The 11,556-nt window shown below is 43.0% G+C and overlaps 2 protein-coding genes across 2 annotated transcripts; one reads left to right on the top strand and one right to left on the bottom strand.

The window, feature by feature from the left end:
- Positions 1–4,082: 4,082 nt before the first annotated feature.
- On the top strand, positions 4,083–7,577 carry LOC101774443 (syntaxin-132). Its single transcript, XM_004962806.3, has 13 exons — positions 4,083–4,305; positions 5,086–5,202; positions 5,296–5,352; positions 5,552–5,600; positions 5,706–5,794; positions 5,919–5,992; positions 6,080–6,122; positions 6,381–6,441; positions 6,541–6,566; positions 6,654–6,731; positions 6,825–6,905; positions 6,988–7,053; positions 7,175–7,577. Exons 1-13 carry the CDS (start codon positions 4,288–4,290, stop codon positions 7,337–7,339), a joined length of 924 nt encoding a protein of 307 aa, XP_004962863.1. The 5' UTR covers positions 4,083–4,287; the 3' UTR covers positions 7,340–7,577.
- An 88-nt stretch (positions 7,578–7,665) lies between these two features.
- Positions 7,666–11,179, bottom strand: LOC101774036 (DNA-directed RNA polymerase I subunit rpa43). The gene is made up of 6 exons (XM_004962805.3): positions 10,990–11,179; positions 10,383–10,594; positions 10,002–10,111; positions 8,803–8,888; positions 8,258–8,368; positions 7,666–8,151 (listed from the first exon to the last, which is right to left on the bottom strand). The coding sequence occupies exons 1-6, from the start codon at positions 11,097–11,099 to the stop codon at positions 8,013–8,015; spliced, it is 768 nt and encodes a 255-aa protein (XP_004962862.1). The 5' UTR covers positions 11,100–11,179; the 3' UTR covers positions 7,666–8,012.
- Between the last annotated feature and the right edge of the window lie 377 nt (positions 11,180–11,556).

Raw genomic sequence — 11,556 nt, 5'->3', positions numbered from 1 at the left:
AGGGGCGGCGGAGTGAGCGTCGATGGAGGCGTGCCGTGATGGTGGTGGTGCGCGCCGCGTGACGGGACGGCGTCAGGCGGTGCGCGTACGCGTGCGCCCAAGATTCCGGCGCTCCCAAAGTTGTGTGCGAAATTCTTTTTAAAAAAATTAAAATGTTTGGCGATTCTGATCAGATTTTGCTTTTATCTCCCAAAGGAATACCGATTTTGGATTTGGAAAGAAATGACACATTTCCGAAGTACTAAAATACGTGTTGCTCGGTGCCGAATTTCAATGGTTTGGTTTTCTTTTGAGTCTGGGGGCCCGCAGTGTGTGGGAGCGGTGGTGTGGGTTGTCGTGTTGGTTTTTTTTTATCATAACATTGTAATAAACTCGAAGGCTGTGTACATATAACAATGTAAAAAAAGAATCGTGTTTCTTTATAAAAAAATCCACCAGTAACTTTATTCTTTATGTGTGTAATTCAGAAGTGATTCATTGGTGGTCTACGTGTGGATGCATGACATAGTCACCGCAAGCTCTTCTTCAAGCAGTGCAGTCACAAAGCTGCTCGTACTACTAAGAAGTACTCCCTACGTTTGTTTTTAGTGGTGCCATTTGACTTCACCTTTATAATCACATTTTACTCCACAATTAGTCTAGGAACATGTGAACTATGCACCTAAGGTTGATATAATTGAATTTAAGGTTTTGTTTGGCATGGCTCCAACTCCGAGTAGAGCTGCTCCACTTCAGAACTTCAAGTGGAGCCAGCTCCACTCTAGAACTCCAGAATAAAAATGGGGTGTTTGGCTAGATGGGTGCTCTCAACTCCAAAAAAGATCGATTTCAATATGGATTGCCATTGTTGCCTCCAATTCAGGCCCCACTTGTCATCCTCTCTATCCCATCTTCTTCTCCTGCCACGTTCTGCTCAGTGTTGTCCAGGTTCTTCTTCTGCCATTGTTGCGAGGCTTAGGCAGCAGGCTAGGCGGTGATGGGGTCGGCCGGCGGGGCTTGGGCGGCAGGGCTCGGCGGCGACGAGGGTGGGGTGGCGACGGGCGGCGAGGAGGCGGCCACAGGGCCGGCGACGGGCGGCGAGGAGGCGGCCACGGGGGCGGGACGGCGACGGGCGGCGGGGCGGGGCGGTGAAGGGCGGCGGGGAGGCGGCCACGGGGCCGGCGACGGCGGCCACGGGGGCGGGGCGGCCACGGGCGGCGGGGAGGCGGCAGGCGGGGCGGCAACGGGCGGCGGGGAGGTGGTAGGCCACAGGTGACGGGGGTGGGGAAATAGGCACGGGTGGGAGCTCGGGAGGAACATAATGAAACTTTTTTTGTGTAATCAGTGGCAATGGTGGGTAATTACCCACCAACTCCACAAGGAGGTTCGAAATAGAGAGTTTTGGAGCAGCAAAAGAGGTGCTTCAAAACTCCACCTCCATTTGCACTACAGCTCCATGGAGTTGGCTGCTCCATGAAGTTTTGGAGTTGAGGTGTTTGGCTGGATTTTTTGGTGGAGTTACTGAAGTTCTGGAGTGGAGCCATGCCAAACAGACCCTAAATTTATTTGAAAGCACGACCTAATGCTTATAACTTTGTAACTACTAATAAAATATTGTAGAAATAATTTACAGCCTTAATAGACAAACTACACCCACTAATGAATAATGATGACACAGGGAGTATTTTGTCAGTATTCTCAAATAACACATAGTTATTGAAAGTACTCGATAGATGATTGGAAATGCATAGTCGTAATGTTGAAGCTGGTAACATACAAACAATATATGTAGGTATCTTAAAATATTCAAGATTCTCCAAAAACACTGTTGACCGGTGAAATTGATAAGGGAGCTAACCGGCAGAATGAGGTGTTTCCAAGACATAAGGTAGTTCCTTGCTAAACTTGTCCACTCAAGATGTCTGACCACTTAATGGCATTTTCTCGATTCTTGAGACCGATTTGCAATCTTTAAAAAAAAAAGTGCTTGTTTCCTCTAACATAGGAGTCGACCCACATGAGACCAAGTGGGGCACATGCCCCTACTATTTTTATTCTGCTGGATTTGGACTTTCCTCCCCTCATTTTGCACTGACCCAATAACTAACATGCCATTCCTCAATGTGCATTTCCTCAATGTGCATGTGATCAACCACCATAAAGCACAATTACAATTTACCATTACTCAACAGTCGGATTCCCAGAATATTTCAGGGTACAACGGGAAATACGGTCCTCGTATGGACTTCTCCAGTTGGCTCCTCGTACGGCTTCTTCACCTCACGTGACGGACAGCATGGCCCTTCGACATTCGACATTCGCCTTGCTTTAGAGGTCGAGGTATCACTCTGCTCCTCTGATAGCTCACGTCGAAGATGAGCCGATCGCAGTAGCTTCCACTCATGGAGTCCTGAGGGTTGTCCCACCATCGTCGTGCCCCGAAAGGCTCCTCATACTCCTAAGGTCCCTCGTTTTCCATTCTCCTCCTCCCTGCACTCAGAGTTCGCCACAAGCAAGCCGTCATAGTTAGTGACGAGAGAACTTCTCCCTTCGGAAGGGGATTCCGAAGGTGATTTCCCCCAACACGCGATTCACGTGGAAACATTCTGCAAGCCTCCGCGCCCTTGCTGCAAGACCACCCGTCTGTCTCAACTATTTCAGTGATACGACCGAAAAATTTTATCCATTTCCATACCCAGTTATATTTCACTAAAAGTTGTCAAAATCTTGCTAGGTATAGGAAGTTTTGTATCCAGTTTTTAGCACATTTGCTGGACATTCTGAGAGTTGGCACCCAACTAAACAAGCCCATAGGTTCAGAAAAAGAAAAACCTAACAAGCCCATGGAGCCGAAAGATGGGCCTGAAATGCTGATAAGGCCGTCAAACTTCCAGGCTCTATCTTCATTGCTGTGTGTCACTGTCACCTCCAGAAAAAAAGGTCGTATAATTGGAAAATTACTGCAGAATTGCAAACATAGCACCATATCTATAAAATTTATTTGGCAAAAATGATACCTTCAGTTTCATAAACCAAATATGCTAATTAATTGATGGAACAGCAGATAAACAAAGGAAAGTCATGTGACAGGAGTACGTAGAAATTCTGATTATTCTAACAATTTGACCCTAACTACCTCTGTGACACTGACACATCGCAGGAGGGAGAGAATGGTAGTTGGTAGCCCTTCCGGCTGTTTATTTTTATTTCCAAATCGATGTGCTTCCTTCGTGGCTAAGAAAATTTCCTGCATTTCCTGCATTGGAAATTTTCTCCCGGCTCCTTGCATGTGCTAAATGGACTCCCGGCTAAGAGCGGAAAGTAATGCAATGATGAACCATGCCTCTTCTCTTGTTTCTTTCATCTCATCTACTAAGACGCAATAGTGTTATGTTTCTTTTTCCAAAACAATAATGTTATGGTTACACAAATTGGGTATATGTGGTTTTATTTCGTGCCTCATCTCATCTCTGAAATGCTACTCCCGAATTTAACTTATAAAGCTTGTTAGGTGTGCAAACAATAACTAAAAAGTCTGGTACCAAAAAGATTATTAGTGACTAGTGATCGAGTACATGCATGTAGGTGAGTGATGAGCTAATTATGAATGAGGACAAAAAAGGTTGAAACATAAACACTCCTAAATACCTAAATCATATATGCAAAGCCTTATTTTTCAAAAGAAAGTCGATAAAATTAAATGACTATGATTTTATATAGAGGGAGCCAGCCTTACCCTAGGCTCATGAGAAAGAGGGAAGAGGAAAGAAATGGCTTGCAGGCTTGCACAAAAGATATAACCGTATGTAGTACAGTACACATTCATTCTAAATTGTAAGTCATTTAAACTGAGAAAAGCTAAAACGACCTACGATTTAGAACTAGTGAGTAACTAATACTATGTTTTAATTATATTAAAAAGTTGAACATTTAGAGACCTTTCGATGCAAACAAAAAGTAGTGTTCGATTTTGTTTTATTGTGCTACTCCGTTCTCGCTAAACTAGACACATCACTCTCAGCATACCCCACACACGTAAGGAAAGGGGAAAAAAAACCCTCTAGAAAGTCTTCCACGAGACCGCTGCCGAATGCTGGCTGCTTTGCAGTCAATAAACCTCCTCTGACGCGCCTCTCCGTTCCTCGCCTCCTTCCCTTCCTTCCTCTCCACCCACGAATCCGCGGCTGAATCCTCTGTTCCCCGCCCCGTTCCGCCCGCCGGGAGCGCGCCCGACGCGCGCCTGCGAAGAATTTCTCGGTTTTCCGGCGCCGATCCCGCGCGCTCTCGCACCGCCGGCCGGTGGCCACGATGCGGAACCTTCTCACGGTGCGAATTTCCCAACGCCTCTTGCCTTTCCCTGTCCTTGCACGCGTCGCTTGGTTGTGTTGTGCTCGTGGGATGTCCTTGCCGCAAAAAAGAATGGGTTCGTGGGTTGCGGTTGCTGCGAGGAGTCGTGGCGGTCAGGGTTTTCACTCTTCAGAGGCTCGTGTTGCTCCGGTTGTGGTTTTACGACTGGATCGGCCTTGATCAGTTCATGTGTCCCAGTTAATTAATTTATCTTTTTTAATTGTTCATGAGCTTTGGCATGAGCATGAATGATCTTGTTCCTGATGTTCTTGCTCGTGTTGCTCTTTAAGGAAATTTCGAGATGTTGCCATTTTTTTTCTTGGTGAACTTCGGCAGGAGTAGATGATCTTTACCCGGTGTTCTTACCCGTGTTGTTATTTATGGATAATCTGATACGCTGAGAACGTGCTCTGTTGGAATTATAATCCTTTTTTTCTCTCGATAAAAATTCGGTGCCAGTTGATGCTATTGCTTCATCGTGTAGCTGTCAGTGGTAATCTGGAATTGTTCAGAGCATGCTCTGTTCGTGCGGCAGTTCCAGCTTTGGCATGATCATTCTGTTTCCCTTGACAGAATATCATGGTTTGAAAATTCCAATATTTTTATATGAAAAATGGCACTGGAGTACTTTTCTAGTCCAAGCTTGTGTTAATTCAGAGTCCATATTTGACTTCGTGTATAGGAGGCTTCTATCTCCGCGATTTTGTGAAAACTAGATGCGTATTCTGCAATCTCATTTTTTTTATCTCAAATTGACAGGACTCGTTTGAGCTTGGCAAAAGGGAGCTGGCCCCTGGAAATGTCGACATCGAGCTCGGGCTGCAGGGTGACTTGACAAGTTCTGCGCAGCCTGGTTTCGAGGGCTTTTTTGAACAGGTCCGTATGTTTCTTTTTGGAAGAGTTGATATGTCTGCTACTAACATCTGAAGTGGTCAACAACTTAATACTTTGTGCTATCATAACATACAGGTCAAGGATATCGAAAATCTGCTCAGCACGTTGACAAAGTTACTGAAGGACCTTCAGGTGACTACCACCACCATATTGGAGTTTATTTTCACTAAATACATTTGAATTCAAGTATATCACTTCCTGTTATGAGCTGGGGATATCATATCACAGCAGTACTTCAGGATCTATCTTGTATATGTGTTTGAGAAGTTGTTTGCACACTTGTTGACCGAACAATATTAGCCTTCATCTAAAAAGGTCCAATTTTATGCAGAACTCAAATGAGGAGTCAAAAGTTGTCACGAAGGCATCTGCGATGAAAGGTACCACATGGATATCAGTTCTTTTCTGCAATTAGGACAGCATAAGCATTTTATTTCCCCCCAATATGACATCAGTAATGCGTATTTGGTTTCTTTGCAATGTAGAGGTAAAAAAGCGCATGGAGAAGGATGTCAATGAAGTGACAAAGGTTGCACGGCTGGCAAAATCAAAAGTAGAGGAACTGAACAAAGATGTTAGTTTGCACCCTTCCTGACACTTCTTTTCTACAAATTTATGCGAACTTACACAGATAATTATTTATGGTTGCTAATAGATTTCACCATCCATGTTATCTTGCGCTCATTTCCTTTCTCCAGAATGCTGCAAACAGACAAAAGCCAGGATTTGGCAAGGGCTCAGGTGTGGACCGATCCCGGACGACAACAACTGTGTAAGGCCCCGTGATCATTCTCTTGCTTGTTCCTTGCCCTCTTGAGGTATTCTTGATATGATCGATTGCTTCATAATCTTGTCACAGTGCATTGACAAAGAGGTTGAGAGAACGTATATTGGAGTTTCAGGTACATCCTTTTAACTTTGAATTCTATGTCTTCTGCACAATCTACATGCTGAACTTGTTTTTTATGTGCTTCTTAAATCTTAACTAAAAATGTTGCTAAAAATACAGTAGAATTGTGCCCTCAGTCATTTTCTTGCTGTAGACCATTTAGTCTTCTGAAGCTTGAAAAGGAGTTGAAAATGTCAGTTTATGCTACTTAAAGGTTATAACTATCTGTTTGTAATTGGCAATGTGAATTTAATATGAGATATATGTCCAGACATTAAGAGAAGAAATCCAGAAGGAATACCGTGGTGTAGTGGAGCGCCGTGTTTTCACTGGTATGTTTTCTCAAACTCTCAACACAGTTCAGCTGTTCACAGTTACATTTTAGCCTGAATTATTTCATTCATTCGTTGTGCAAACATCTAAATCAACAGTGACTGGCGAGCGTGCTGATGAAGAGGTAAGAAAATTCATAAATCCTATACTTCAAGTTATCAGTTTTCGAAATCTGCATCAGCATTGTTTCTAACATGGAGTTAAATTTCAGACAATTGACAAGCTGATAGAAACAGGCGATGGCGAGCAAATCTTTCAGAGAGCAATTCAGGAGCAAGGGCGGGGACGGGTACTGATTCTTTTGATCTATGTAACTGAAAAAGATTGCAGCCTGGATGCTGACAAAGCTAAATTGTCTTACCTAAATTTCTCGCTTTTGCAGGTGCTGGACACACTGCAGGAGATCCAGGAGCGACATGATACAGTGAAAGAGATCGAGAAGAAGCTTCTTGATCTGCATCAGGTAATGAATGGCCAATCTCTCAACATTAAGCTTTCAAGGACTTCCTACTTTTACCAGACATATTAAAATGCTCTTAATGCAGATTTTCCTCGACTTGGCTGTCTTGGTCGAAGCTCAAGGAGAGATGCTGGACAACATTGAGACGCAGGTATGGTGATGGGTGCTTGTCACAGATATATTATTATTTTCGAGAACGTGCAGCAAGAAATTATCAGTACCATACTTATTGCAAGATTCAGGTTGTTCTCACTTAGGATGTCTCTGCTCAGGTCACAGGTGCAGCTGAACATATTCAGACTGGAACAAACCTTCTCCAGAAAGCGAAGAAGCTGCAGAAGAACACACGAAAATGGACCTGCATAGCGATAATCATCCTCCTGATAATCGTACTTGTCATCATCCTCTCCCTAAAACCGTGGTCATGGGGGAAGTAGATAAGCATCATCCAAGAAGCATAATTATCATGTTGATTTTGTTGGTGCTGTTACTCTTAGCATTCGTGTTCTAGCTGTGCATATGTGAGAAGGTGCAAGAGCGTCCTGTACATCATCTTAGAAACTTGGGGTGTGAACTCCAGATTTTGTTTGGTTCAATTTGGATATATTGGGTGGGCAAATCATTCAATTATGCTTACTTCAAATACAGGCAACACCCAGCTTGATTATGGAATAAGTTTTTCTTAAAGTCATCTGCAACTTGAGCTGCCTTGATGGCAGTATTTTGTCTTGAAAAAAAAGGAGTTGTATACAAATAAAAATACCACCAAAAAAAGCAGCCTCGTTTGCCATTAAACATTAGTTTCTTCGATGAGATCAGTAACTGTTTGGTGGGCAAAGTGGACCTCTTACAAATGCAATCATCATTGTTTTACATCATCGTACACTTCTCTAAAGCAACTGGGGAAGCATGTTCTGAATAGGCTAAGCACCACTCCTTGAACTGGAGATGCATCTTCTCCCCAAAAAAGCATTAACAGACAGCAGAATCATTGAAGGAAAACATTACTTCCACATACAAGTGCTTGGCCTTCATCACCCTTTGCTTAGTTTTCTCAACTATCCAGCAACATTCTTGTATTCAAACAAAATTCTTCACAACCTCAATGAATTATCGGTCCTCAATGCTCCTCTTTCGGGACTTGTGTGGCCGTTCAGATTTTACCATGCTATTTTCGTTCTGGAGTATTCTGTGTTCTTGTTCATTCTGCTCAATTTTGATGCTGATATCCCTTGACTTCCTTTTACCACTGAAGATTTGAGCAGCACACTTATTATCACAAAGCTTGAACAGGCTAAATGGTTTAAAATAAAATTTTAATAGCATCATGAAAACATGTGAGTGTATATCCAGACCTGTTGATTTGTGAAGCATATTCAGCATCGTGTGCTGACAGCCAACGCATGGATCCAGTCTGGGGTGGGATCAAAGATCCAGTAATATGACAATTCATTTCTGTATCCACACTGTGATTTAACATCAGAAAAACATAATTAATTAATTTAATCTCAGAATGTGGAGCATCCACGAACCGATTCCAATCATTTCAGCAACTATGATGTCCTTCACTTCTCGTATACACATTGCACGAATGAACTCAAGCGCATCTCAAGTATATGATGTAATGAGCAAAATATCTTGCTAGATTCCTGAACCATGATAATTCAGAAAGCTACAAGCTACCATCTTGTACCTGGCATGTTATCCTGTGCTGTTGTAACAAGAGCAACATATATATGGTGCAAACAACCAACTAACATGGGGCGAAAAATACAAATGTAGAAAATTACAGTTATTTGACAACTAAAAAAATGATGTGTTTCAAATCTATATCTATATAAAATAAAGGTTGATAAAAACAATGTTAGACTGACAAAACAGGAACAAGATCAGCCCATACCTTTTGACAGAAAACCTTATCATTGTTCCTTTTTTAATCATGTGTTCTCTATCTGAACGACTCACAAATCTCCCGCCATCACCTCTCTGTGCAGAAGTTGAAAATATATAAAAAAAATTAGGCTATTTTTTAAGAGACCGATTAGGTTTGATGAAAATTAACAGTAATGCAGAGTATAAGAAGATCCACACAATAGTCTGAAGAACATCACAAACATGTAAAAGTACAGAGGATTTGTGCACACACAGGTATAGGAAAGTTTTTTTTTAAAAAAATTCAAGCTTCACTCGGATTGCACGTTCAGAAGAATCTTTTGACTTTTGATAGTTGTAAACACCATCAATTAGCTTCAAATTCTTTCCAGAATTGGGCATTTTTTTTTATAACAGAGTAAAGCGGTCCTAATGTTGTCATTAAAACTTCTAAAACTGCATAAAAAGAATCAGACAGAAGTCAAGAGTGTCCAGCTACAACAAATGCAAGCAAATGCATCATAGTCTAATACATATTTACAATAGATGTCAATGAACAAATGCAAGCAAATGCTTACATATGGAAGTGTTAAACAAATTAAGAACAATCAAAGTCGCTGACACCTTGTGGTAACATACATTCCATGTTTTGTTCCTACTTCCATCGACATTCGTTTCACTGAATACAAATGATGAGGCACAGAAAGGAGGACATGGATACATCAATAATAAATTACTGAAACTATTGTGATCCAAGCTGATCACAAGCACAGTTTTTCAGAACAGAGTAAGGCTGATCCTAATATAGTCATCAAAACCTTCAAAGCTCTACTGTATAAATAAAACACTCAAAGTCACAAGCCTAGCTACAACAAATATGTAAACTATAGCCGTCATAGTCTAATACATATTTGCAATAGATATCAATGAATGAATGCAAGCAAATGCTAACATTTAGAAATAGAAAATAAATTAAGAATAAACAGAGTTGCTGCTGTCTTATGATAACAAACAATTCCAAGTTCTGTTCCCACTTCTATGGATATTCGTTTCATCGAACACAATTTATGAGGCATAAAAAAAGGGCACGAATACTGTCAACAATAAATTACTGAAACTAAAAGAGCTTCACCTATAAAGTTGAAACAGAACAAAGTGGAGTTTGAAACCATCACAGCAAAATTGCGTTTTTTGTTTTCATCATATCAAGAGAACAATTGATCTTACCCTTTTGAATTTGAACTTTTCATGAATATCGTCAGACATAATGGCCACTGAGAAAACCCCCAACACAATGGCATGAATTGACTCCTTCCCGAGCATTTCAACCTTCCCTTCTGAAGTTAGCAAACAATTAAACATCAGAGGTAAGCATTTCAAACTTGTACCAGGCTAATTTATATTTTCATCACACAAGATATGAAAGAAGATCAGCCGCTAGCAAAAGCACCGATAAGCTATGTTAAAATAAGGATAGAAAGTTATAAATGATGTGGTATCCTCAAGAGCAAAATTTGTGGCTACTGGTATGAGCTGATGCAAAATGCAGTCGGGCAGGTTGACAAAAGAACTTTTACAGCCAAGTGTGCCCAAAATAAACCAACTTACCCAGGATCATGTCTGGCTGGGGAGAGAAGAGCAGCAGGTTCGCATGCACGCGCAGGCCGAAGTACGGTACCAAGCCATTCAGGATTTTGGCTTTTACGATATTGGTTTTCTTCTTACCCTCGACTACAGTTTCATCTTCCACCTCGCGCTCCTCGACCTCGACTAATTGAGTTTCATGAGCCAGCAACACGCCATCAAATCGCTCTTCGTACCTGCGTTGTAACGAGGATGATCCAAAATCGATCACAGAATACCGAGACTTGCCACACCCCAGAAAGGGAAAAATAAAAATTGCAAGAAAGCACAGAGAAGCACGGTCCGTGGATTACAGGCCCTGTAGTTCATGGTAATCTCCCTCGGAACTTGTTACGCTTACAGAACGGATACGCGGACATTACAATAGCGTAATCTAGCATCGTAGCGGCGCCTATCGATTTGCCCCGGGGCTTAAGCTCGTGAGCATCCAAAAAAAAAATCGACGCGGATTGGCATTGCTACGCTGCGAAAGAGCGGGGTCCTGGCTTAGGTGGACGTGCCGGAGCAAGAGAATGAGCTCCCGCAAGAACCGGAGGGTGAGGGAGGGGGAGGGAGAGAGGGGGGCACGCACGAGAAGAGGAGCGCGCTGAGCTGGCGGCGGACGGCGCGGTGGACGTCGGCGGCGTTGGAGGGGTGCACGTACACCGTGAGCTCCGCCTCCGCCTCCCGGAGCGCCTCCATCGCGGGCGGCGGCTGGCGGCGGGGAGAACCCTAAACCCTAGTGAGCGGCGGCGGGAGCGGGGCGGGGCGGCGCGGGTGGGCAGGGGGAGGAAGGGGACTAGCCGACTAGGGGAGAGACTCGGTGAGACAGACCGGTGGGGTCGGAAGACAAGCCCTGTACGCACGTGTGTTTCTTGTGGGTGGGCCCCACTGGCAGTGGGGCGTGGTTGCAGTGAGTGCGGCATCGTCCTCCGTGTCTCCTGAGTCCTCCTGGCTCGTGCTTGTTTGAGGTGGCGTTAGGTTGCTTTGCTTATTTTTAGCATGTGTCATATCAAATATTTAGATACTAATTAGGAGTATTAAATGTAGATTATTTACAAAACTCATTACATAAGTGGAGGCTAAACGGCGAGATAAATCTATTAAGCCTAATTAATCCATCATTAGCAAAGGTTTACTGTAGCAACATATTGTCAAC

The sequence above is a fragment of the Setaria italica genome, chromosome III (genome assembly GCF_000263155.2).
Source record: "Setaria italica strain Yugu1 chromosome III, Setaria_italica_v2.0, whole genome shotgun sequence".
In the NCBI taxonomy this organism is placed as follows: domain Eukaryota; kingdom Viridiplantae; phylum Streptophyta; class Magnoliopsida; order Poales; family Poaceae; genus Setaria; species Setaria italica.
This window is presented reverse-complemented; position numbering and strand designations above follow the sequence as displayed.

Bases quoted from the DNA above. Each gene is read 5' to 3' on its own strand.
- LOC101774443 (XM_004962806.3), top strand. The intron at 5,601-5,705 runs GTACCACATGGA...TTTGCAATGTAG, and splicing joins GAAGGCATCTGCGATGAAAG to AGGTAAAAAAGCGCATGGAG. The intron at 6,732-6,824 runs GTACTGATTCTT...TCGCTTTTGCAG, and splicing joins AGGAGCAAGGGCGGGGACGG to GTGCTGGACACACTGCAGGA.
- LOC101774036 (XM_004962805.3), bottom strand. From the start codon at position 11,099: ATGGAGGCGCTCCGGGAGGCGGAGGCGGAGCTCACGGTGTACGTGCAC. The intron at 10,112-10,382 runs GTAAGTTGGTTT...TGCTAACTTCAG, and splicing joins CCAGCCAGACATGATCCTGG to AAGGGAAGGTTGAAATGCTC. The intron at 8,889-10,001 runs GTAAGATCAATT...ACTTCTGCACAG, and splicing joins AAAAGTTCAAATTCAAAAGG to AGAGGTGATGGCGGGAGATT.